The sequence below is a fragment of the Brienomyrus brachyistius genome, chromosome 13 (genome assembly GCF_023856365.1).
Source record: "Brienomyrus brachyistius isolate T26 chromosome 13, BBRACH_0.4, whole genome shotgun sequence".
Lineage (NCBI taxonomy): Eukaryota > Metazoa > Chordata > Actinopteri > Osteoglossiformes > Mormyridae > Brienomyrus > Brienomyrus brachyistius.
Genome location: NC_064545.1, coordinates 15,659,539 through 15,686,486, shown reverse-complemented (window position 1 = coordinate 15,686,486; position 26,948 = coordinate 15,659,539). Strand labels below are relative to the sequence as shown.

General features: G+C 48.8%; 2 protein-coding genes across 8 annotated transcripts in view; both read right to left on the bottom strand.

The window, feature by feature from the left end:
• The window catches only part of LOC125705978 (immunoglobulin superfamily DCC subclass member 3-like), a 36,784-nt gene extending 26,835 nt beyond the window's left edge, over nucleotides 1-9,949 (bottom strand). For 2 of the 4 annotated variants that reach the window (XR_007381809.1, XM_048972389.1), the window contains exons 1-2: nucleotides 9,640-9,919; nucleotides 2,771-3,076 (exon numbers count right to left, since the gene is read on the bottom strand). Coding sequence is in view for 3 of the 4 variants with exons in the window: in XM_048972389.1 (XP_048828346.1) it covers nucleotides 2,771-3,076; nucleotides 9,640-9,703 (370 nt within the window). In the remaining variant the exon portion in view is untranslated. Of the gene's footprint in view, nucleotides 1-2,770; nucleotides 3,077-3,460; nucleotides 3,609-9,639 lie in introns of those variants that run through there. The other 2 variants (XM_048972387.1, XM_048972388.1) reach the window with 2 other exon arrangements.
• Nucleotides 9,950-11,259: 1,310 nt separating this feature from the next.
• The window catches only part of LOC125705975 (immunoglobulin superfamily DCC subclass member 4-like), a 28,377-nt gene continuing 12,688 nt past the window's right edge, over nucleotides 11,260-26,948 (bottom strand). For 2 of the 4 annotated variants that reach the window (XM_048972382.1, XM_048972384.1), the window contains 17 exons: nucleotides 25,894-26,035; nucleotides 21,993-22,126; nucleotides 20,052-20,186; nucleotides 19,068-19,220; nucleotides 18,576-18,986; nucleotides 18,111-18,275; nucleotides 17,824-17,961; nucleotides 17,435-17,608; nucleotides 16,916-17,107; nucleotides 16,323-16,430; nucleotides 16,057-16,243; nucleotides 15,817-15,944; nucleotides 15,310-15,480; nucleotides 14,989-15,123; nucleotides 14,705-14,813; nucleotides 13,697-13,886; nucleotides 11,260-13,190 (listed from right to left, as the gene is read on the bottom strand). In XM_048972382.1, coding sequence (XP_048828339.1) covers nucleotides 12,705-13,190; nucleotides 13,697-13,886; nucleotides 14,705-14,813; nucleotides 14,989-15,123; nucleotides 15,310-15,480; nucleotides 15,817-15,944; nucleotides 16,057-16,243; nucleotides 16,323-16,430; nucleotides 16,916-17,107; nucleotides 17,435-17,608; nucleotides 17,824-17,961; nucleotides 18,111-18,275; nucleotides 18,576-18,986; nucleotides 19,068-19,220; nucleotides 20,052-20,186; nucleotides 21,993-22,126; nucleotides 25,894-26,035 — 3,158 coding nt within the window. In that variant the 3' untranslated portion in view covers nucleotides 11,260-12,704. Of the gene's footprint in view, nucleotides 13,191-13,696; nucleotides 13,887-14,568; nucleotides 14,814-14,988; nucleotides 15,124-15,309; nucleotides 15,481-15,816; nucleotides 15,945-16,056; nucleotides 16,244-16,322; nucleotides 16,431-16,915; nucleotides 17,108-17,434; nucleotides 17,609-17,823; nucleotides 17,962-18,110; nucleotides 18,276-18,575; nucleotides 18,987-19,067; nucleotides 19,221-20,051; nucleotides 20,187-21,992; nucleotides 22,127-25,893; nucleotides 26,036-26,948 lie in introns of those variants that run through there. The other 2 variants (XM_048972383.1, XM_048972385.1) reach the window with 2 other exon arrangements.

The following is a 26,948-nucleotide window of genomic DNA, read 5'->3' as shown; positions in this document are numbered from 1 at the left end:
TTTGGAAAAACCAAGAATAACCCAGAACAGTTTTAAAGAATTGCAAAAGATTATTTCCTAAAACCTTCCCATCTTTTCTCAAAACAAGAAATACAAAACCCGGTGTTCAAAATATACTCACAAATCTTTTGACTCGTCTTTCAAAATCAAGCAATCTGCTCAAAACTATTTTATCTTTGCTCAGAGCTAAACACTGCATTCAACCCAAGCATCAAGCCAATCAGTACATAAACACTGCTGTGCAGTCACTACATACTACAGCCAAGAAATTAAAAACGCTACTAGTCAAAACTGTGGCTGGCATGTAATGAAACATGTTCACTGTGCATGTGGTCTTCTGCACGTTAAGCTGTAAAATCGGAATCCAAAAGAAAAATGTTTAGCAAATATGTTTGTATACATAAAGTTACACATAAAGCAATATGTAATGTTTGCAGCATTCAGCACAAAAAAAAATTACTCTAAAAGGATAAAGTGAAAAACCCAAATGAAGGCACACTACATAAAAATATTTAAAAAAAGATTTAATACATGAGTTTTGGTAACTGATAGTTTTGTTCCAAGATTGGGGTTTCGTATGTTTAGCAACAATGTTTGGTTTTTGGAGGAACCACATGTTTGCTCCCCCCATTTCTCCAAGTTTAATTCTCTTGGCAGCACATTAGCGTGTTCTTGGTGATGTCAAGCAGATCCTCCATCTTCGGAGTCACAAATCACTGTAAAAATAGTGCACGTTGGTTCAGTGGTGCCTTTGGGAGGTGCAGAGCTGAGCACTGGAGCCACACAAAGGACACGTCGCTTCAAAAGGAAAGGAGCCGAAAAGCCGCACTGGTAGAAGCCGCCGATGTAAGGATATATACGTCTCAGGGTGGAGAGCAGAGCTTGCCCAAAGTGGTAATATGTTCATGATTACTGGCCGGCTTCTGCATAAATCACCACTAAAACAGCGTCACGGTGACTAAGTCCAAAGCGTAACCCCAGCAGTGCTCAAATAACAGAGCCTCATATTTCCAGATATTACCATTAGTGCCACCATAACCATTAACTATAAATGCAGAATGACTTACAATGAAGAGCCAATTATCCAAAGCCTCATTCAAGAACAACCAATCACGTCCATTGACATTACAGGGTGTTCACGTGGCATGCAAATGAGCCCCCCCCCCCACCACCATGTTAAATCAGAGAATGTTACATAAATGCCATCATCATCTGACCTTTGGAAGAGCTCTCCCCAGATGAGTTTTAAAAGCTCAGCTCGCACTTCAGCACCGACCGGTTTTCTCTGAGTGTATTCCTCTCGGCAGGAGAGCATATAGAGGTGTCACAGACACAATGTACAGTGTACACATCCCTGTGAACAGATGCAGTCACAGGTCCAGGACAACCTGGGACGCGGTCCAAACATGGAACAGAAATCTGTTAGATACTAAATGAGATTCTGTGAGTTTGGGTCACAGGCATCGCCATTACAGCGACCTTCAGACTGCAACGTAATGTCATGGAGAACCCAGAGGGATGCCATCGTTTCAGCTGCCATCAGTACTTCCGTCAGTCGGGGTGCATTTAGGGCCAGGCGGAGCTCCCGCATCTCCAGAAGGATGGAAGGAGGAAGAGAAGGGCAATAGAAACAGAGACTGAAACGGGGGTGATGTTAGCGTTCTCTGCCAGCTTAGCTGCCCCTCACTCGTCTCTTCAGCACTGTAGAAGCTGACTGCTCCGTGCTGTCTGCTCGTGTGGCTGCATTATGTGTCTCATGCAAGGATCCTCCCTTTAAGAGGACACATCAAGGAGCTCACAGTCTGTGCTGGACTGTGCTGGTATCACGCTGGTCATTGTTGTCTGTATTCTCTGTGACTTTTCCATCCTTTATTAATTTCTCCTTAACCTCACAGATAATCCAGGCAGCCGCCCAGCTGTGAATGACCAGACTGAAGTGACAGGGGCACATGTTAAAACACTAGCATAATTCCTTGCTCTGTTGGGGTGACATATTACTCATTAATTCAGAGCCAACTATACTGGGCTCACAAACTCGGGGATTTAAAAACTTGCATCAAATATCCCTGTAAATAAACTTACACACTCACAAACATGCATGCAATATTCATCTTTTTCAGGGGTTAATTCATACTGCATATGGCTGTAAGCAGAGGTCTGTTTTGCTACTTAACATGTTAACAGTATTTTTAAAACTGCAGTGTTTTTAGTAGAGAATGAAATCAACAGAATGAGGGTCAATGCAGGTAAAATTAACAGTGCAATCTGATCCTGGGTCAGTTTACCAGAGGCCCACCTGGCAGCTGTCTGACCTATGATGCAAGGCAGCCCAGCTCAGCAGGATTTACAGAGATCCACTTTCCGACAGTTCACCAAATCAAACTGTCAAGGGAACCCAGCTCATGACACTGCGGCACCCCGCGCCTGGGCCCAGCACCGCAACCCGGGCCCAGCACCGCATGGTAACCCAATTGCTAATTTCATCATTTATAATGAGTGATGTGTTTATTCGTACATTAATTTAACTGTAACTGCAAACTTCATGGAGATGAATTATCTTTAATATTACAACATATCTATTATACATGTCGGCGATATTTAAAAAAAAAAAAACAGAAGTTTTGCTTTTGAAAATGCTATTAAATTACAGAATACCCTGGTACAGTGTCTGAACGGTATCATGGCATGGAAAACAAGATAGTGCCCAAGCCTACGATACAGAATAACAAATTACTCTGATATACAATAATAATAACGGCAGCCCACTTACTTGCAGCTTGTACCCTCGCCTTTCGGCTGACTAGCAGCCCAATGGGATTCTGGGCCATGCACTCATAGTCTCCCTCATCGGAAGAGCCGTCCAGCTTAGTCCTTTGGAAATGGCTGATCAGCAGCGAGCCGTTGGCGAACATGGCATATCCTGGGCCCTCCAATAGGAGCTTGCCGTTCCGCCTCCACTGCGTGGTGATTGGAGGGATCCCGTCCACCTGACAGTGTAGCATGAGGGGCTGTTCCTGCACGGCGATGATGTCGCTGGGCTCCAGGGTGAAGGTGAGCTCTGACCCTGAAAACACACCTGTGTGCACAAACAAACATGCGCATCAAAGAGGGAACTGCTTATACACCGAGACCACGACAGCACGTACCACAGAAGATGCCACACAGGCTGTGTAATATACCTAAATACAGCGAATAAATCCCACTGCCCAACAAGCCACTGGGTATAACACACTTTTCACGGCATCAGTCAGATTACATTATAGATTCAGATAATATAAGTCTGCGCCCATTGTTCCCGGGACAGGCCCCGGTCCCCCCTGAGACCCCAGTTGAGATTAAGCGGTTTCAGAAAATGGATGGATAATATGAGTCATGCATATTTCTGTGTTTATAGACAAAAGGCCTTTTCCATGCATTTTATGTGCAGGGTGACGTGTACCACACCAGGGGTGACGTGTACCTCAGCAGGTAAAGGATCCACGAATGTGTCCAGAAGGTCATGGATTCAACTCCCATAAGGCCAGAGTAACCATATCACCACTGAGCCCAATTGTTCCAGGGGTCTGTGTTTCTCATGAAAGATGGGTATGTGTTGACAGGCATTGTACAATGGGGACACCGCATGGGTCAGCGTCTGTGGCTGTAATCGGAGGGTCGGCAGTTCAAGCTTGGTCTTGGTAGAACAGCGACATGTTTGCGGGCCCTTGAGTGAGGCCCTTAACCCCCGGCTCCATCTGCACCGCTGCAGTTGGCTGCCCCTCACTGTCAAACTCACTCTCACCACCGTGTGGAGGGGGGCAAAAAGAGAATTTCCCCACAGGGATTAATACAGCGTCATTTTAATTGTAACAAATGGCAAATATAGCTTCATTCCTTTTCCTGCCAGGAAAGAAACATCATTTCATTGAAGGTAACTGAGCAAACGGCGACAGATACTCCAAACATGCCACCTTATATTCGGTTTTCTGCCTGTAATATCCTTCGGTGTTTGCGATACCTTTCAGTGTTTGCACGTGTGCAGGGCACATTGAATTGCCCAGCTGTCTTGTTTACAGTAACTAGCGGTGAATGGACAGAGTGCAATCATTAATAAATATGTATAAAAACATATGAAAATTACATGGTGCACATTGTTCCCCATAGTTCAACGCAAACTTAGTTGGAACTTGATTTTTGAAAAAAAGTGACAACCCTGCAAGATGCTGTGGAGTCTCTCAGTCACAGAGCTGGACATCTTGCCTTAATCAGCAGTGGGATGCCCAGACTTTGAAGGGCAGCTGTTTGACGCCGGTGGCTGGTGAATCTTGCATGATGATCGGAGACCGAAAAGGGGCGCCTTCAATCGGGCAGGTGCTCAGGCAGCCCCAGCCCCTCGGACTCGTGATCGATCAGGACCCTCTAGCCTCTGTTCATATTTCCTGCCTTTTGCTCTCCCAGCTCAGGCTCTTCAGAGCGATTTTGTACCGGAATATCCTGCCTCTCAGGATGAATATGAAAAGATGGAAGATCAAAGCCAGGCAACCTGGAAATACAAGTCAGGCGATTGTCCCGCCGTGACCTTTGGAAGACCCCTTTCAGATCTCAGATAATGCGGAATGTGGCGACTAAGGATGGACTTTAGAGACGGAAAGGCTGCCGGCACGCAGCCGTGAGAGCGGCCGTGATCTCGTGCTCGAGTGCCATTAGCAAGCGAGTCGTCACACATCTCGAGGAGGGTATAGAGCTCTGATTGTTCCCAGCTCAATATCAGCCTTACCTTGAGGACAGAGGAAAAGAAGAAGGGGTGGATTTCACAACAGAAGAGAAACGGCCGCTTTCAGTGAGACTTTCTCAGCAGCAGCACCGCTGCCCTTACGACTTTGTCCGTTATTTCTGACAATTCTGGGATAAGAAGCTTGGGTGACTCTACTGTAAATCCAAGGAGGTGACCGCTAACTGTCCACCTGCCACACTATGCATCGCGTTCGGCTCACAGAAAATGCGATTAATCAAAAAATTTGCTACAGAGCTAGACAATGAAATTTATTTCATCTTAATTTCAGCCGCAGTTTCTTCCCTTCAGAAGCCAAAGAAAGGAACAACAATAATTGAGCGTGCTATTTTTCAGGAGCTGCCTGCCAACACTTATTACGGCTTATTAACTGCACATATTTATTAGGTGACAAGCAAGGACAACAGCACCATGAATCAAAACAGAGGCGGCTCACTGTGTAGAGCTGAGCTCCCCAGGGTGGGAGAGGAACACAGCTATTGGGGGTGAGGCTCACGGTATCAGGGAAAAACACGTGCAGAATGGGGGCGCACACTTACCGTCACAAGTCACGGTCCAGGCTGTCCTTGAAACCACATACGGTCTACATAGAACACACAGAAATGGCTGCGAGATCATAAAGGAGGGCTGCTCAGCAGGGCTGAGGTCCACTTACATGCAGATGTTTTAATCAACATGCCCCCAGCACAATCTTTGATTCGGCGTACATTTAAACTGGATACGTCCGACTACTACGCACTGACATCGTGTGACATGATCAGTGGGGGAATCGCACTATTTCCCATGACCTGCCCACCACCTCCTACTAGCTCTTTGTAATGGTGCACATTTATAATGCATCATAAGTACCTCGCACCAGAGAGACAAGAGCAGCAAAGCCATGAATGAAAACACAGGCTCACGAGGAACAGGAGAGGGATGCGGATATGGGGTTTGAAGCTGACGGGATCCGCTCTGTAAGCGGCCCCAGGTCATGGGAGAGGGGGGGGCTGGGTCTACAGCCAGGGGGGGCAGGCAATGGCATGAGAAGGGGGAGCTCCAGCAGAGAGGGTGGAGGGAAAAGGGCACGTGATGACATGGAGCTGGTGTGGAAATGGAGCCTCACAGATGCTGTAGGTTCAGCTCAGGAAAGCATGCCTGCCTCTAAGATGACCCCCCCCCCCCAATTACTTTTTCCCTCCACCTTTGGAGAACATAACTATGATAATGTCGCCTTAGGAAAGGTCAAAGGTCAGTTTGCCCCCCGCCACAGCAGAGCTGTCCTGGCTGTCGTACCTGGGCTTATGGACAAAAGGTCCAGTGATGAATCAATGGGCAAGGAAAACATTCATCCCTCTGTCAACAGGTGAATAACATTATTTAAAGGACTCTAATTCAAGCCAAACCAAAGTGTAACTATGCGCAGAGATCACAGACTGCAGCTTTTTCAACTGTTTGGTCTTTACTGCAGTGTATTTCCGTACTATCCCTGAAAATCACCCACCAGCACACTGGAGACCAGCCCCACAGCAACCACTGCTCACCATATGTCGCCCTGCCGTTTTAATCGATCAGATGAACGTATGAACAAATCCGAGATTACAGGACTAATCCCATGGGTTTTTGGTACAAAAAACATTACCTGCCGATCTAGATCTACTAAAACACTACTCCAATTACAAAATCACTCCTAAGTGCAAATATGTACACAATAATGTGGCCAATGCTACATCAGAACAGACGTGATGTGTCTCACTTTCCAGCCTGTATCTCACTCACTGGTGTGTCAGGTCATCTCTGGGGGACAGAGAGATTACATCGCACGGTTGGGGAGGTCCAGGGGCGTATGAAGAGTGCCAAGACCTAAGGAAAGATCAGGAACCTCAGCTGCCCTAGCGCAAATGCGAAGGTTCTCCTCTGCCTGACAGGTACCTACCCTCTCAGTGCTCGAAACAGGTGGGTTTCTGGTATACAGACACCAGGTTGAGTGTTCAGGAGAGGCTCTGACCTACATCCTCAGCAAGTTCATCTAAGTCTCCCAGTATTGACGCGCAGGACCGGTTGGACCCCATAGGCCTAACAGCGCTGAACGGCTGCTTGGCTATAAGAGGGTGTGGGGGCCTACCCAACAGCCAGCGCCCCCTGAAGTTTTGGACTACCTCTGTGTGTGGGTGGGGGAGGGCCAAACCCCACGCAGAAGTGCTGCCGGCGCACAGGCTTATACGTGACATCTGAGCACAGACCCAAGAGCATGCAGGCATGGGACCTGCTTGAGAGTGAGAGCACCTGAATGACATACAACTGGAAGTTTGTGTTGTACTGATAATACTGCTATTTCTTAATAGCATGAAGGCAAAGACTGGACTGGTGAATACCACGAATACTGTCTTGCGAACTTGCCTCCCAAAAACGAACTTGGGGTGCAATGAATCATGGGATTGGTCTCGTTGGCAAGGATGCAACCGATGTATCTGTGATATTTGGGCAGGCATGAATGACATCCAGGGATTTTTACCGTCCTCTGTACTTCTGTTCTTGAGTATTGGAACTGGTCTTTGGCAATGGAAGATGATGTAAAACACGTGAGAACACAAGTATGATGAAGTAGGCTACACATATTGAGAAACGCCGTCTAATTCAGAATGTGAGCTTTGTCGGGCCACAAGAAAACAGTTTGAAAAAAATGATAATTGCTTGATGACAGATCAACAGAAGCAACATTTTTATGTAGACATGTTTTTAGTTTCTGCTTAAGGTTCCCAGAAAATAAAACCCCTTCGGGAGCATGGATGCCATTTTTTTCCAAACAGTAAATTAGCAATCTTCTGAGCTCAGCTCGGGAGGTGGGTGCTGATTATGGCTGTTCATAATCGGTTTTTAAGTCCATCTAAAGCAGTGCTTCATAACGGTTTTATCCCCCCATACAGCATTATTACGCTCTCCGCGTAACAGTCACCGTACCAGCTTTACTCTGACATGTTCGTGCTGCTCGTTAAGCATCTCCTCGATAGGTAGGTACCGGTACCGGTGCATTGGTAGCCAGGGACGCCTGCAGAGAGACGCGACTGCTGGGGCCATCGGGGGCCGCTAACAGGGTCCTGCGCGGTGGATTTACTTTACCGGGGAGCCCAAGCAATTTGAGGGGGATTCAAACTCATTATCTTACTAATGGGACAATTGTAGGTCCGCACCATATGTTTTCTACGGTTCTGTTTAGAAAATAAAATAATCCACATTTCATTTTACTATTATTTTGATATGGGGTGGAAACTCGCACCTCTTAAATCCCCCCCCCGACATGAACCCCTTCCTCCCAGAGACTGGCAGCTCTTAACCGTTTTCTTTGCGAAATAAGCAGCAATAACGTCACTTTTGGCAGCGCTGCTTTCTGGCGAATTTCTTAATGGGTTTTACACACAAAACCCCGGATATTGCCTGACAAACCAAACCGGGTACCCGTAGGAAGCGGGGCTCGGCCCATGAGGACAGCGGGCCATTAAAGGAGAAAGGCGGCTTGGCGTTAAATGGTAGTGGTGGGGGGGCTTGGCGTTTAACAGCGGCTTACCAATAGACTGGAGCCGCGCTGGGAAGAATCTGACAAACAAAACTCTGCCTTTGACAGGTGATAAATCACTGACCCATTCCCACTTCGACATACTTTATACTAAATAATGACTATTATTTAAAAGAATCAATACCGCAGACTGCAATAGGCCCTAAATAATAATTAGCGGTAACAAAAAACTAACGTAAAAGACCAAAGGGAATGTGGTATTTAAACTTTTATCGGTGTTTTGTTGGTATTACGGGTTTGTAGTATCTTTAAATAATGTGCCCTGAGGAAGGAATTCATACTGCGGTTAAGTTACAGCCTGTTGATAGACATTTTAAACCTGCAGATTCGATTGATTCGCTTGATTGAATGGTATCATATAGCTAAAATCCATATTAAGCTGAAATACAGTATATTAATTTCCCGTCTGTTAGATCATTTTATGTTCAGTGATTTCGTAATATACGGATTTCTGTTATCGCGTTGATAAGATTTTAAGTAACAAAACAAAACTCATAGTAGGTTTAATTTTCAGAATGCCATTTTTAAATGGGAAAATCTGAACACTTAGAGGATTTCCGTATACCTGAAACATGTCTTATTTCACTCTCCGAAGTGATGCCAGTGGCCCAGGCTATAGAACAGATGCGTTCCGTCTTTATTCCACACCGATTCACATGTGCGCGTCAAAAATTAATTTCATATTAATGCGTAAAAACGTGGCACAATCACTGTAAACCAAAAACTATTTAGCCCAAAATAATAAGATAATTTCAAGCATAATCATGCATTTCTACAAATGCACCTGTAATCTCGGCAGAAATTTTAGCAACAAACGTTGTTTTTTTAACCCAAGCAGAAAACTGGCGCCTTGGGTTAGGACCTGCGGAAAGGGAGACGCGCATACCGTTACACATCGCCGTAGATGTGCGTGCATCTGTACGGCCAAACGAGACAATCATAAGCGGTCCGGACTGCTCTTTAAACCACACACGGCCGACATAAAGCCCTGCTACTGGCTGAGATCAAATAGAAGACTATCCAACAAAGCAGATACCCGTTTATACTAGGACGTTTCTATCAACACGCCCCCAAAGTGATTTATGCTTAAGCGCACATTTAAACTCGACACGCATGGTTACTTTGCATCGGTATCGCACAATAGAGTAAGAGCAAAATTGCATTTAATTTCCGAAAATGGGCGAATGCGATAATTGCCGTGATCCGAGGAGGGCAGAGCAGCGCTGCCAGCCGGACAGAGCGGCGACGCGGCTCCAGGAATGTGTCGCCCCAATCTCGCAAAAAAACACTTCAATGGACATCAATAAGGACTCACCGACTGAGGCGACCAGGAGCAATCCAAGCAAGCGTGCAACTGGCCAGCGCCTTCTGGTAGCCATTTAATCACTCGCAAAACAATATTAGGCTTGAAGAAAAACAAAAGCAAAACGGGGGGAAATAAAGAAATCAGTCAAGTAGATCCTCATATTCCGAACTACATTTGTGGCTTGCAGAGTTTAAGCGTGCTAGCGCCATTTTGACATGTATGTGTAAGGATGTTTAAGCACGCCACTCTCTACCTGTCCTTCCCTTCGCAGCGCTCTTTGCAAACACGCGTCTACGCTCCGTTTTCCACAAACGGCGCCTCATCCCCTTTCTCTCCTCCCACAGCCCCCCTCCCCACCCACCCGAGGCTCAGCTAGAGAACAAAAAGATCTAACCACTTTCCAGACCGTTAAAAGCTTGCTGATATTTAGCCACTTGATATTAAATGCCACATCTATAAAATGTGGGTAACAGTTACAACGAAGACACTTTCTTTTTTTCTTTTGGGTGGGGGGAGCAGCAATAAATCAGTCAATAAATCGTCAACGCTCCAAATTTACTCCATTATATACTTCATAAATTATAATAGTAAATAAACAACCAAAGAATGAGAACATTTACTACACATGTAACATCAAATCTAGATCGGCTTCTTTGATAATATTGACCAGCATATGAACGTGTTCCATGGTAACGTTAAACTGTCTGTACACACTGTTCTCGTACCCATAGCGCATCTTAGTTCACTTACGAAATAGGAGACGTTGAATAAGTTAGTATTTACTACCGTGCTTTTATTTTTTGAAAGTATGGAAAAAGTCAACGAAGAATACGATCTATTAGCCGCTTTGGAAAATGCTTTTTGTAAAGCAACCATTTCACCCTGTTCATTCATTTAATATTATTGCAAAGCCCACAGCTGGAGAAAAGCCCCCTGGGAACATTCATCACCTAACCCTATAGTCCCGACATTACGGGCTTCAGGCACCCCCGATGGAGATCGAGTGCATCACAGGTAGAAAACGGAAATTCCCGAAAGCAAAGGTAGGGGTCTTTTATGGAATGGTGAGAAGCCGGTATGGGCCGTGGCCCGGCCATCCGTACGGACCAGGTCCGGTTATGAGTGACAGAATGACGCGGGGCACAAGATGTACAAAGCATGAAAGAAAAACAGTGATACGTAAACATTAAGGATTCTGAGGAAAGCATGCAGTTATTTCAGGCTACAAACACATTTCAGATTCACATTCAACATCAGCAAGCAAACGCGCGGAACCCTAAGGAGGTGACAGACAGGCAGATAAAATGGCACATCCTTCTGTGGGAAGACGGACTAAAGACGGCCCACTCTGGACCGTGGGCCTTATTGATTTCCTGAAGGCTGCTTGCTCAAACAGCTACTGTGCCCAGGACCAAAAGAGTAAGCCAAACGTCTTTGTAAAGTGGATCCGGCTATATAAATATCTGTTAAAACTGAAGCACTGGTAAGGAATGTAGAAGTGGAAATGTTAAATAGTACATGAGACACTTAAATGCATAGGTGAATAAGAGAGGAATGAATAGGACATAAGACTAAGTATAGTGTTCTGAGAACTGAACGTAAGACCTAGATACGTTTTACGTCGAGGTCATGCAGTGCGAGATTCAGTTCTGGCCTACAGCAGAAGGAGCACACCTTAAAGGTACTTTCGTACAGAACACAGGTAACCATTGTTTAAAGAGATACAGGAAATAAAGTAATCACTAACTATTCAGACGTACGTCAGTGTTACTTTATACCAGTGTTTCCCAACCAGGCTCTCGGGGACCCACAAACAGTTCATGTTTTTGCTCCCGCCCAGCTGGAAGCATAAAAACGTGGACTGTGGCAAGGTTGGGAAACACTGCATTATACCAACAACCAGTCTCTGACTATTCTCATAATGTCTGTTCTCCTCTGCACATGGGCAAATAAAAAGGAAAACCTGAAAAAGTATCATTTATTTGTTTTAATCACTGCAGGGCCTCGTGTGGTTAGAGGGGCCCAGTCAGAAAAGAACATCATATGTGTTATACACACAGTCTGACACACAACCTCTTCAGATAAAATATTTACTAGAACTTTCCCTCTTTTCATAACGATAAGCCTGTCTCTCCTCACACGAAGGGGACAGATCTCAAAAGATATGAAATAAGTGACAGAGTGTTCTTCAGAAATGAGGTAGTTGTGTTGGCCGAGAGCTACTGGGACGACTGGAGACTGAAAGCACAGTCTGTCATACTGGGAAAAAAATACCTTCATTAGGGAAAATAAAAGGTGACTGTTTTTTCTTTTGGTTGACATTGTCAGTTCCACTTGTTACTGATGGACAGCGTGGCTCTTTATAAAACACAGATGTACCCCAAATATGTTGGGCCGTTTGTGTCTAGACCCCAGGGCTGCATGATGCGGTGGTTGAGAGTCGCACAGGCTGCAGTCTCAGTCAGATACCCCTCTGGTCCTAAGTGACAGCTTGTCACTGCAAACTGTGACTGTATCACCAAGTAGGATTTCTTGCTTAGTCGGATAACTTGTCAGATACATGGCACCCCAATTTAAATGGACTTCATCCTCATTCACTTACATTTACATTACACTAGGGGACCGCGTGCGACTCAGTGGGATAAGCCTCTGTGCCTGTGCTTGGAAGGTAGCTGGTTTGAGCCCGGCCTCGGTACATCTGCGGGCCCTTGAGCGAGGCCCTTATTCCCCAGCTCCCTGGTCGCTGCTGTGGCTGCCTTTCACGGCCAGCTTGCTCTCACCTACAGAGAGCAATTTCCCCACAGGGATCAATAAAGCGTAATCGTCACCATCATCAACCCAGACTACCTTAAATCTGACACGTTATCCAGCTAAGCAAGAAATCCTGCTTGGTGATACAGGCCCCAGTTTTCATGGTGAAATTTGAATAATTATCTACCAAGGACAATAGTTGGATCAAAAGCCCGTCTGTGTGACTGCCAGAAGGAATGGCAGAGTCTCCCTGCTTCAGACTGACAGGGGCACTGGGTCTGCGAGTTGGGGGGGGGTCCCCGCTGTCCTTGGTCCAGCTCTGGCTAAGGGTAGCAGTGCGAGGCTGCAAAAGCATGGACTGGGCCGGAGCTTGATGCGGGAGAGGAGGGTGGGGACGCTTGTGCGGACAAGGGAGGAAAACGTCCATGCTCCTGTGACAGAGAGCTTCCGTTTGGGGGGGGCATCAACGAATGGAAGCCGTCGATAAGTCTCGCCCTGTAAAAACTGGGAGAGTGCTGTTCCCAGCAGCCCCCGCCCTGGTGATGCCCGTCGTGACTCCCTGACGCCTCTGCCAGGGAGGGGTCGGGAGGCTGCACTGCCCGGGGATCAGGGCCCAGCTTCGGACCAACGGGGCTGGTCGGTGTAGGCGAGGTTTGGCTTCCACCGGGGCTTAATTTGCAATCCAAGGAGGCTTCAGTTTCAACGTCAGCCTCCGGTCTTCCCTGGCACTCTGGCGTCCTGTGAATGATCACCTCTGCGTCCACCTGCGCGCTGCTGGTGGGGAGATTCACCCCCTCCTTCTCCTCCCGCTGTAAGGAAGGCAGAGAGAACGTCGGCTCCACAAATACGAGCTACACCCGCTCTGGTGCTCCAGACACACCCACAGAGCTCACACAATACACCCAATATCCTCTGATCATTTCCTCCAGATTTATGACACAAGATGTAGTTTACAAACTATCACACCCTGGCAGACATGCAGAGCATAACAACATCCTGGCTTAAGAACATAATCATCCATCTGAGCCACACCGAGGCTCACACTGTGGTCACGTGCAGTTAGGTTGTAAAAGTGGTGAGTAATTCAGGCTGCCCTCATGAGACGCCTCCTTCGAAGGCCTCTTTTCAGGAGGAGGTAACAAGGATGAGCCTTCATTGGCTGTTTCTAGTGATAATTGCCCCAGTCGTTATCTCCAATTGCATCCCGCCTGCTCTCCAGCTCGCCGTGTGTCAGTTGCATGTGAAGGGCGTGCTCGCCAGCGGGTACACGTGCAAACAACAACAGACTCAGGCACTGGGGGGTTTGTGACCTCACCTCGGGGGACAGAGAGGCCTGCATCAGGCCTTCCCTGTGTACATCACGACCCATAAGGCTTTGCTGCCCGGCAGTTATGGCTGGGTCCTTGGTTCCCGCAGACATGAGTGTTTCCAGCTCGTGAAGGGCCGGCTCGCTTTGGGGGTACCGCAAAGCCAGAGGGGAGGAGTCCATCCCCCCCAGCATCTTCCTGCAGGAGGGGGGGGGGGTGAGGGTTAGGCGTGGAGCATCCGCTGAGCAGACAGCCTGAGGCATGTCAGGGGCCGGTAGTGTGCGCTTATCAGTGAACATGACTGCTGCAGATCTGCAGGACGTTACTGAGCCCGAGTCCTGCTTGGCCTGCTGATCTAGGATCGATGTGCCTCAGGGGAAAACAGTCCTGTATTAGCAGCTCAGTACATTTCTAGCAGGGCTGCATGATATCACATCGCAATTACAGGCAGCATGCGCAATAATCCCCAAGGCTTCAGCTGACGGACGTAAACATCTGTCAGGACTCCGTCTTTTCGGTACTAAATGGCAGAGGTGAGGACTCGAGTCACTGACTCACAACTCGACTTCGAGTCCAAGCCTTGTGATTCGACTCTGCAAAACTGATGGAAAGTCGTGGATTCAACTTGGACTTAAGGGCAAATCACAGACACTGGACTGAAACTGTGATGTTTTGACTCGTCAAGGAATGACTTGTTCCCATCCCTGTTATACAGATGTTTCACCTGATTAATAACCTGCTTATAAACCATTCATAATCCCTTTATAAGGGTAGCCTTACTGTAAGTGGCATCATTCATTGGATCTTTATATTAAACTAACATCTCTGACTTTAAATGCAAAGTGTAGCAGGACACCACTGTCTTTTTACCACTGTTTTTTATTTATACTCCCTCTTTACAGATGTTTAGTAAACCCCTGGAGATGATTGAGCCTGCGCTATGTAATCGCGGCTATATGACGGTGTGATGTCGCGCAGCCCTAATTTCTAGCGTGTTCTATCAGGGTGGGGCTCACCGGCTGCGGTGCCCGCGAAGGCTGAAGCACACACACAGGATGATGCATAGGAGGCCCAGAGACACGCCCAGCAGGATGCCCGTTACCGTGGGAACGTCCAGCTCTAAACCTCAGACACGGGAAGAAAGGGGAAAAGGGCTCACATGCTTTGGGAAGAGAAGAACATGACGGGGGCGCGGGTGACGCCCTCAGCTGTCAATCACTGGGAAAAGCTCCGCCCCTCAGCGCCAGCAAGCCGGGAGCCTGCCTTCCATTGGGACCGTCAACACCGTGAAGAAGCTCACCATGTCCCGCAGGGGGCGTGTGCACATCCTTTATGGGGGAGTAGGGCCCCGCCCCCACCTCAGTCAATGCCGCCATCTTGAAGTAGTAGCGGGTGTCGCCGAGGAGCATCTGCACCTCCGTGCTAATGGTGCTGCCTGAGCAGAGGCCGTGGGAGTCAGCAGCGTGCAGTGAGAACAGAAGCGCACACACACACGACACACACACACACACGACAGAGACACACACACACACGACAGAGACACACACACACACGACAGAGACACACACACACACGACAGAGACACACACACAAACACACACACAGACAAACACACACACACCATCAAGGGACATGGAGCTCCACAGGTGGTCAGGCTGGGTGCTGCTGCTGCTGTATAGGATCCTGTACTCCACGATGATGCCGTTGGGCTCCACAGGGGGGCGCCAGCTGACCAGCACTGTGGAGGAGTCCAAGGCACTGAGCTGCAGCTCCACAGGGGGAGTGGAGGGTCCTGCAGGTGGAGAGAAAGGCAAGGAGAGTGACCTCTGATGGGGGGGGGACCCCATGGCTTTGTGGGGGACTGGAGCCTCCAGGTCAGGAGCTCGTAATCAACACCTCAGGACTAAGCGGCAATGACCCAGCCACGGGGGGGGGGTCGGGGGAGGGAATCCCGGTTTGAAAAAGCATAACACAAGGGGGGACCCCACTGTTCAAACAACCTAACCCATGTGGACAACTGCTACAATGACAGAATCGATATTATAATTTATAGGAAATAAAAAAGCAGACTAACATTTCACAGTGTAAAATACCAGAGCACCCCCCTGGATCGGTGGGGGACACTCACTGTCAGGGAGCGTGGACTCCTCCACAGTGCCGCTGAAGGGTCCTGCCTCTTCAAGGCCGTTGGACTGCACTGCCAGCTCATACCGTGTAGAGGGTCTCAGGGCATCCAGCAGAATTTCCTGTGCAGTGCTGTTAGTGGTACAGGAATTGGGCAATTAGGGTTAGCCAAGTGGGTGGAGCCAACTGGACAGAGCCGATTAATGCTCCTGTGAGATTAATGGGCGGAGTTAGCGTGGCCAACCTAGTGAAGTAGGAGACAAGTGAGGCGTTGCGAAGACCCGCGGGGCTGCAGCGCACTGTGTAGTGGTGCACCGCCGGCGAGCCGCCTGCCCGCGGCCGGTCCCAGCGCAGCCAGATGGAGGTGGAGCTATTGGCAGAGGCCCGGATGCTGCTGGGTGGGGGGGGTGGGAAGGCGTCTGGTGGAGGGCCTGAAGACACATGGTGCGGGTCAGGGAGTGGCCTGCTGATAGGCCCATAGCACAATATTCCTGGGACTCGATCTCCTACCTCCGCTAGCTGCCGGCTCCCTCTGCGTCCGGCCCCTCCACACAGCAGAGTACCCATCTCGCCGCTCGCTGTAGGCCTGCACTCTGACCTCATAGAGCTGGTCCGGGGCTGGGACAGACAAGCAGACAGAGAGAGGCAGGCAGACAGGCAGAGACAGAGAGGCAGAGAAACAGAGAGAGACAGGCAGGTAGATAAGCAGGCAGAGACAGAGAGGCAGAGAGACAAGCAGAAACAGAGAGGCAGAGAGTCAGAAACACATAGACAAGCAAGCAGACAGAGACAGGCAGGCAGGCAGACAGAAACAGACAGAGGCATAAAGAGACAGACAGACAGGCAGACAGAAACAGACAGAGGCATAAAGAGACAGACAGACAGGCAGACAGAAACAGACAGAGGCATAAAGAGACAGACAGACAGACAGGCAGGCAGGCAGGCAGACCTCGTGAGTGCCAAGCTGGACGGATGATTTACTGGGCTCTACACCTACAATTGTCGGCCTAGTTGACCACAAACTTGCCTGATTCCCCACACTGATGTGGGAAGATGGACACACTCTCTCTACACCGATTACCACATCAAGAAGTGTCCCTCACCCAGCTCCCTGATCTCATAGCGGTGGGCTGTCTTCCTCAACTCGACGGACATGGTGTCCTTCGTGTCCGACAGAACCTCTCGGCAGTAGAGCCGATAGCCGGAGACGTGGGTGTGGTTGGGTGACGGCTGCCAGGTTACGTCCAGTGAGGAGGCCTTGGCTCGGACTTTCAGCCCGGTGGGGGCGTGGAAGACTGTAAACATGAATCATTATAACCATCCCCATGTGAAATGAATAATGCTGAATATTTAGCAAAAAAACATGTGTGGCAAGGTCTGGGATATATTAGACGGTTAGCATTTGGTACTCATGTTGAATGCAGAAGAAATAGGCAGGTGACTCTGACAAGGAACAGAGACCCACAGACACTTGACATGCACCCATCCATCCACACAATCAGTCATCGGACCAGGCGACCTGCTTCCATTGCTCCAAGGTGCACGAGTGTAAATCTAAACAATGAGAGACGTGTCCATGATTACAGGCATGTTTGGTGACGCAGAGACTGCGACAGCCGCACCGTTGCTGTAGTTGAAGAGGTCCGGAGTGCAGTGCAGGGTCCATTCGGATGGTGGGCCATACCCGGCCCCGGTTCCGGCCACCACACGGAGCCGGTATATCTGCCCAGGGTTCAGGCGTCTCAGGGTGACCTGGGTCTCATTCGCTGCCACTTCCACAGAGGACACCAGGTCAGCTGTGAGACACGTGTGAGAGACAGGGTGTGGAGGAAAGTGGGAGGCTGTGGGCCTTTCAGACTTTCGCTGAGTCCCAAAAGGGTTAATGGAACACACACACACACACACACACACACACACACACACACACACACACACACACACACACACACACACACGCACAAGTAAACAGGGAAAACACCTGAGAGCAGGTGGTCCAGCAGGGGGCGCTCACCCTTGTCCAAGGCACAGTAGTCAACACGGTAGCGAGTGATGGTCCCACGACTGAGCTCAGGAGAGAGGGGGAGCCACATGACATGAATGTCTGTGGGGGAGGTGCTGAGCAGGGATAGCGGCGGGGGAGCGACTGGCACTAAGGAGCAGGCAGGGAATGGCAGCACACCACCCCAGAAAGAAAGGAAAGAAGCAGTGAGCGAGGAAGCCTCAGTGTCCTCTTTTCCCCATCTAAGACACACTGTTAACTTGTTAGCATATGGCTAACATGCCCCCACCCCTCCTCACCATCCTCCAGCATAGTAATGGTAACGGGCAGCGATGGACGGCTGGCTCCCATGGGGGAGTAAGCCACCACATAAAAGGTGTAGGCTGTGTGAGGCAGCAGCTCCTTGACATAGAATTCCGTGGTGTCGTTGTTCACAGCGAACTGATATTCTCTGATATCTGCCCCTGTGAGAAAGGAAGGAGAAGGGCTTGATTGCCCTCTTGACATCACCACAATGTTGGAAATGTCAGTGTGTCAGGAAAAGAAACAAAGAAAAACCACATTACAAATGTGCACAAGCCAGCCCAGGGGCGTGGCCAACATGCAGCCCCACCCAGGGGGAGTGGCCCAGCACAGGGGCATGGCCAACATGCAGCCCCACCCAGGGGGTGTGGCCCAACCCAGGGGGCATGGCCAACAAGTAGCTCCACCCAGGGGATGTGGCCCAACCCAGGGACGAGGCTCAATCCAGGGGCATGGCGCACCTTCATTCTGCTGGTAGTGCACGGAGAAGCCGATGATTTGCTCGCTGTTGTGCTCTGGTCGCTGCCAGCTGAGGAGGGCGGTGCTACTGGAGTGCGCTGTGACAGTCAGCAGTCGGGGGGCACTGGGGAGCCCCTCGCGCACCACGACAGTCAGCTTGGCCGTAGCGCAGGCGGTGCCCAGGCTGTTGGAGGCAAGGCACTGGTAGTAGCCAGCGTCAGCCACGGCCAGCTGGCTGACGAGCAGAACGCCAGGAGCCGGGCTCTTCACGCGACCGTTGGGCTGCACCGGAGCACCATTCTGGAACCAGCGCAGGCTTGGGGCCGGCTCACCAGAGGCGTTGCACACGAATCGTGCCGTGTTGCCCCGGGACAGAGACACGGTGTCTGGAGGCCGAAGGATGACGGGAGGAGCTTGGGGATAAGACAGGACGAGAGTAAGTGTGAAATAGCTAGATAAGACCACTCACCTGAGCACCGCATACACACACTCACCCAGCACACGCAGCTCGGCTGCCGCTAGGACAAACTGCCGTGTCTTGGGCCGGTTGGCTCTGCACACATAGACGCCAGCGTGGTGGCTCCTGGTGTCTGGGATCACCAGGTTTGTCTGTTGGACCACCACGTCCGTGGAAATTGGTCTGGCATCTGTACCAGGGAGGAGAAGCTAAGGTTAGAGAGCCCGGGTGCACTTGGGTGTGGGCACAACCGGGCGCCGTCCCAGGGGTACTAGAAGGCATGTTTTCCCCAAAGGCTGATTGATATTGGTGACATAAGGCTGAAGCCTTATACTTAACAGAAGGATCCGGAACCAGTCCAGTGCATTGGCACTGTCCCTATCACAGATCAGTCACCTGCATTTATTGCAGTTTATGCAACAGACTGAGCATTTCCTGCGAAGGACAGCAAACATCTGGCAGCCAATAATGAACGGCAACCTACATGTGACCGCGTGCCAGGGCAGTGCCCCTTATTGGCCTGGCTACGGCTGCTGGATTGGTCGGTGAATCGGCCGGGGGCGGCATTGACCGATCCAAGAGCCCAGCTGCCAGGTGGACTGGTGGCTGAGAGACCAAACTGGGCTTCTGTAAGTCGACCTATTTGACGGCCAGATCCTGCGATTCCCCCACAGCCTCCTGCCCCTCCAAAATGGATCATTCAGGACGTTCAGCCCACATGACGGCACTGTCCTGGTGTGCTGCCTCAGTTTCTTGCCAATATAAACTGTGTGTGTTTGACAATGTGATCTCTCTGATTGCTGATGTGCTTAATCAATTTCTCTGTTAAATCTGTCAGGTCGGGTCAAGTTAAAAAAATATTGGCTTAGGGTTCATTCTGGTTTCTAGTCCAATAAGTATAAGCTTGGTTGGATTCTGGTGTCAGCTCCATGGATGGAGACAACAACAACTACCACAGATGCATTTGCCAGACCTGTCTGATTAACTCCATGGCAGGCGAGGAGGTGGTGGGGGGGCTTACCCATCCGGCTCCAGGAAACAAATGGTTTGGGCTGTCCCTGTGCCATACACTCCATGACAGTGGTACGACCCAATACTACTGTGGTGTTCTGGGGTGGGACTGCAATCAATACCTCCTCCAGCGAAGTGATGTGGCCTTTAGAGAGAAAAACACGCAAAGACAGTCACTTTCTTCAGGTCCACCATTCCACCAGTGACCAGCAGGGGGCGACAGTGGACTCTGCGTGGGACTTCAGATCACCTTCGGCTCTGGAAAAACAGCAGAGCTGAAAGAGCAGGTCAAAGACCTCACCTATGCTGATGGCCAGTTTGCTGACTGATATACGAGTAAACCAGTGGTACGATGCGTTGCGGGATGTACATATAAAAATCTGCACGTCAATGATTTCTGTTATACAGGAGGAAAGTGTCACTGCATTAATGCCGGGGAACCTCTCTATTCCTAAAAAGCACGGCTGTTCATTCCAGCTTCTGGAGAGTTATGGTGCTGTTCCACCACACCAGGTAGCATACTCTTGGTACAGTACTTTCAGTACTTTGCCCATTGACTTCCAGTCGCGTACCAGTATCAAAAGTTTGAGGACCTAACGTATCAAACCAGCTGGGGTACTTTTTTGGTACTTCGGTAGTTTGAGGTGGGACTTAAAACTTTCTTTGTAAAATGGTTCTGCAAATAGCCTGTCTGTGAAACAAATTATAACTGGCATCTTTAAAAAAGTTATAGCCTCAGAAAACAACGATAAATGAAGCACAATAATAAATAATAATCAGAGGGGACAAATGAAGAGCTCCATTCTTAATTTGTGAACTGGCCAGAATATCCAAAAGAAGATCTAGATGGCATAAAAAATAAAGTATTTGCTATAATGTACTAGGGCTGCACAATATTGGGAAAAATTCAAATACCACAATGTGATTTTGTTGTAATAAATATTGGGGCATTTATAAAGCAAAAAGGAGTTCAACATAAATTTTTCACAAACCTGTCCAGGAGTGATTTAAACAGCAAGCATAAAGATGAGCATGATTATCTGGGAGAATGCATGCAGCTCTAATGCAGAAGCATTGATAGAGTAAAATGTTTTAGCGAGACAGACTCCCTGTGCCATAATATCCATATGAAATTGAAAGAAAGGAAAAGCCTGATCTTAATCTAGTTGACTAGCGTTGTAAGAACTGAATGTGCATAATATATATTAAAATCACACGTCATCAGTCCTACTACAGCCATTTCTCGAATTCAGTACAAAACACCACGCCTCCTGTTGTGATGTCATTTTACACCAGTGGAAAGACAACACCTTGAAGTACCAAACGTATGGTACCCGATGTGGTGGAAAAGCACCCTTACCTGGCTGTAATACTGAGACGCTACTGAAGGGTCTGGATATCTGTTTACGGTGTGTTAAATTAGGGCTGCAGCTCTGCCAGCAAGGTGGTCGATCTCCAAGAGCAGGAGTGAGCTGCCCCGCCCTGCCCTATAGCCTAGGAGAAAGAGCCCTTTTTCTTGCTGGGGGCACACAGGACCCTCCCACTCCGGTATGTTTCCTATGCTGGGGCCTCTGATTATATGCTGAGACCTTTGATTACATGTGAAGTCGGAGCTTTTTAAATGGGTCACTCTTTCACTTTTGACGACGATTGTGTGTCTGTATGTGTGTTTGTCCTACAGCGAATGCAAAGCTCCTCCCTCCCCGCATGGCTGTAATGTATTCTGCTGTTAAACTGCGGTACGCTCGCTGATGCAATGTGGGTGAAATGTGAGCATTTGCTGCTGCGCAGCGCGTCCATAACAAGACTCTCCGAGTGGAAATTCTTGGCCAGAAGCCTGGCTCCTGGTTAACAGCGCCACCTGCTGCCCTAGTTTGGTTGTCTGAAGGGCAGAGCTGGCATGAGGGGGCGGGGCTGTATCCGGTGTTACAGTGAGGGGGCGGGGCCGTACCTGGCGTTATGGTGAGGGTTGCGTCCCGGCTGAGACGCCTGTTGGCTGCATTGGAGGCCACACAGCGATAGGAACCCACGTCTTCCTCCTGTACCCCCGAAATCTGCAACACGCCATTGGGCAGGGCGGTGTACCTGGCGGGGAGGGCACACATACAATGGCTCAGATGCTCAAGGCTTCTCAGCACGCCCAGGTGTAAAGCGACCCACTTGTTCTACCACACGGGGTGACATCACTCCATACATTTATACACGGTTTGGCCTTTAGGTGGCATAGTCATACTGTTTCGGTAACAGCGAATCAGGGCCTGCGCATATCACAGTTATCAGTCGTGATCCCATGATGCCTTGGCTGATTTACGTCAAAGTCTTACTTAGCGGATACCCTTAAATGAAGGGAGTCGCGAGGACATGCTACTCGTCACAAGCGGCCCTTGAAGGAAAAGGACAGGAACCCATCTGAGGCCAGGAGACCCACCAAGAGATGTGGGAAATGCAGGCATTTCATGGGGCTTCCTCCCGGGCCTGGTGACTGGGACGCACACGACCCCATTGCACAAGAGCCTCTGTGCCCCGTGGCTGCTTCCACCGTTGTCAATATTTATCTTTGTTTCACCCACTGCCATGCCCCCCCCCCACCCCCCAGTCCAGCATGAGGGGCAAGTTCCACTGCAGGCATTAAAGCCTGTTTGCTTCCGATCCGGCCTTTGAGGTGGGATGCAGAGAAGCACCTGCTATTACATGTGGGGCTTGGAACACATAAGAGGTTGCGAACAACCACCCGCGTCTTTGGAAACTTCCATCTCCCAGCATGGTTTGCTTCCATAAGTGGGCAGTGGTGGCTTAATGGTTAGAGAAACAAACTTCAAATTGAAAGGTTGCAGGTTTGAATCCCTAACCAGTAAGGTACCACTGAGGTACCCTAAGCAAGATACTACCCCCCCAAGCACTGCTCCCCGGGCGCTGAATTAGCTGCCCCCTGCTATGTCACGGTGTCACGTATGGGTTAAATGCAGTGGACACGTTTGGTTGTTGTGCACTGTGTGCTGTGGTGTGTCACCAGTGATCACTAAATTCAAAATCACTAAGTGGTCAATCTGGCCAGGAGGACCCCTCCACACGGGCTGCAGTCATCTGCTGGAGTGAGTGACTGCAGTTACTGACCCCACGATCAGATCCACAGCCATCCTCTGGGCGTCCCGATAACTGCACATTCACTTCCCTACCCACCTGCCCCCTCCCCCACCAGCTAGCCATGCTCTGCCCCTCTAAGTATGCTATGGGAAGCCACCCCTTCTCAGATCAGATAGGGCACGGAGGTGGAAACGTAACGGAGTCTGACCAACCAGAGGCCCGGAGACAGAGAGGTCTGCAGGCCTTAAGAACAATTTGATGACTGCACCAGTGTGGTCCTACGTGCCGAAAGGAAAGGGTGGAGCTTAAGATTCTTATTGTGCAAACAGTGAGGGGGCACGTCCTCCAGACCCAAGCTTTGGTCTGTACAGAGGAAGGCTGGCCAGCAGCTGGAATACACTTATTTCCAAACTCCAGCAAACTCGAGCCAAGGTCCACCATACAGTGCTAAACGACATCTACAGCATTTGGCAGACGTCCTCAGCCAGAGTGACTTACATAGGTGCTTCATATAGGTGGAGTCTCAGCAGTGAAAACATTCTGATGCTGCTTCAGTAGAACTCGGCTAGGAATATTGTCACTCTAAAGAACTCACTCTGTTGGCAAGTAATACATTTCTTTAAATAAGAGTATAATCCTGGAAGTGCTAATCCAAGTACTTCCAAAAGGGGTAGATAAGTAAAAAGTACTACACATCTATCAAATCTCTTGGTCTTACAAAAAGCAATCTATCCTTTTAGGTTCACTCAAGACAGGTGTTTATATCTGATTGCAAGTTACAGTGTAGCACAATAAGAAAAATAAAGTTGCAAGAAGATACATGGATATTTTATTTTTATTCTATTCATTTTTTTTTTCATTTTATAAAAATCGGCTGTTTAAAGGTAACTTGGTAACCGCTGGAGGTCTCTGCAGTGCCAGTTGTGATGTTAAGGTAGGACTAACCCTATGCAAAATGACAATATAATCGTAATTGATGATATCAGACTCATAACACACTGGTGTCTGACAGTGACTGAATGGCGATTATTGCCTTTGTTGGGGAAGCAGGCTCATGCACACACAAAGCGAGATATCAGCTCGCTTTCTAACTTGGCTTTCAGTCCAGCCCATGCACCCCCAACAACTTCTTCATGAGTGTAGAACCTTTTGAGGTGTTATGCAATGTAAAGTTTATGAAGCACTGCTTTAGATGGACAGTTGTTTTTAAATCAAAATTAAATCGACTCGCCGGTCAGTTGTTCTCCATGGAGAGTAAAAGAACAAGGATGAGAACAGGCTAATCGGCCCCCCCCCCCCCCCGGGGCTGGGGACTGACCTGAAGAAGCGGAATTAAGTCAGACTCTGTAGGTCTGCTAGATACACCTTCCATGTCCTAAGCAAAAGTACTGATAATCAAAAATACTTGAAAACTACAATTTCAAATATATATATACACTGAACAAAAATATAAACGCAACACTTTTGTTTCTGCTCCCATTTTTCATGAGATGGACTTAAAGATCTACAATTCATTCCAGATACACAATATTACCATTTCTCTCAAACATTTCTCACAAATCAGTCTAAATGTGTGATAGTGAGCACTTCTGCTTTGCTGAGATAATCCATCCCACCTCACAGGTGTGCCACATCAAGATGCTGATCTGACATCATGGGTAGTGCACAGGTGTACCTTATACTGCCCACAATAAAAGGCCACCCTGGAATGTGCAGTTTTGTCTCACAGCAAAATGCCACAGATGCCACAAGCATTGAGGGAGCGTGCAATTGGCATGCGGACAGCAGGAATGTCAACCAGATCTGTTGCTCGTGCATTGAATGTTCATTTCTCAACCATAAGCCGTCTCCAAAGGCGTTTCAGAGAATATGGCAGTACATCCAACCGGCCTCACAACCGCAGACCACGTGTAACCACACCAGCCCAGGACCTCCACATCCAGCAGGTTCACCTCCAAGATCGTCTGAGACCAGCCACTCAGACAGATAATGCACGGCCCCATGTTGCAAGGATCTGTACACAGTTCTTGGAAGCTGAAAATGTCCCAGTTCTTGCATGGCCAGCATACTCACCGGACATGTCACCCGTTGAGCATGTTTGGGATGTGCTTGACCGGCGTATACGACAGCGTGTACCAGTTCCCACTAATATCCAACAACTTCGCACAGCCATTGAAGAGGAGTGGACCAACATTCCACAGGCCACAATTGACAATCTGATAAACTCTATGCGAAGAAGATGTGTTGCATTGCATGAGGCAAATGGTGGTCACACCAGATACTGACCGGTTCTGAGTCCCCAGACCCCCAATAAAGCAAAAAACTGCACATTCCAGGGTGGCCTTTTATTGTGGGCAGTATAAGGTACACCTGTGCACTACCCATGATGTCAGATCAGCATCTTGATGTGGCACACCTGTGAGGTGGGATGGATTATCTCAGCAAAGCAGAAGTGCTCACTATCACACATTTAGACTGATTTGTGAGAAATGTTTGAGAGAAATGGTAATATTGTGTATCTGGAATGAATTGTAGATCTTTAAGTCCATCTCATGAAAAATGGGAGCAGAAACAAGAGTGTTGCGTTTATATTTTTGTTCAGTATATATCAAAAAACTATCCCATTACAGTAATAAATGTAAATTTCCCGTTACTTCAATGGCGACAGGTCTTCGGTGACATCACCAGTGTCCACTTCTGATTCAGGGTGGTTCTGGTGGTCCACTGCATGGCAAACAAGCTGACTGGTGGACGCAGAGCCCACTCACCTCGGCAGAAGGGGCAGAGGGTCGTCGTTCCTCTCCCAGGTGATGTTGGGCACGGGCAGGCCATCCACCTGGCACTGGAAGCGCGCCAGGCCACCCACGGGCACTGTCTGAGAGCGCGGGTGCTGATGGAAGCGGGAGAGACCTGTGGAAGTAGGTGACAGTGCTGGGAGCAGAGGACCGGGTTTCCCGCTGAGCTCTTAAGGGACCACAGCCTCGCAGGCTTCGGGTTCAGTTTCCTCTTCCTTTTAGCCAATTGCAATTTAAACTCGTCTCCCATCATACATTCAATAAAAAAATATATATTTTCCTGCAACATTTCTTGTAGGATCTGCTGCATAGCAGAGACCAGAAATTATACTCAGTGTGGCTCTACTAAGCTCACATGCAGAATTTCCCACTCGGGATCAATAAAGGGTACACATTCCTCTGCCAGCAGATAATTAGCTTACTGATTGGACCAATTAAACCTGGGAGGAGGGTCAGAACGGGAGACTAATAGGCACATCAGTCTCAAGTGGAGTTCAAGAGCCCTGACTGCTCTGAGCGTGAACACTCGCGGTACACACTGGTCAACCAAATCCTTGCCCACAAGATCAGGGAAGGTCAAAAAGATTAGTTGGTACCTTGGGCGGAGCTTAATGCTCCCCCCTTCTATGATGGCGTATCCCTTATTTTGATTGGTCGAGGGGTTATCTCCATATATGGTATCATACATGCTTATGCCACGTGTTGCCGATAGGGGCAATATGGTTTGGGAGATAAGGGTTGCAGTTAAACCGCGAAACCAATTAACATACAGCACGTCGTTTTAAAAGAAGAAAGCACTTAAATTCATTACATTTAACCAGCATGTTAAAAGAAAGACTTTAGCGGTATTTACGAGTGTTAGGTTGAAGAAGGCATTTAACAGTAAACTTTTAGAAGGAATAGGCTGAAAGGCGAAATGAGCGAGTCCCGGAGCTCGGCCATACGCAGTTAGTCTGTTTGAACAACGAGGTCGAAATGATACACTGAAGTGGTCACTGGCCAGCACTTGGACGCATGCGCACTCACGC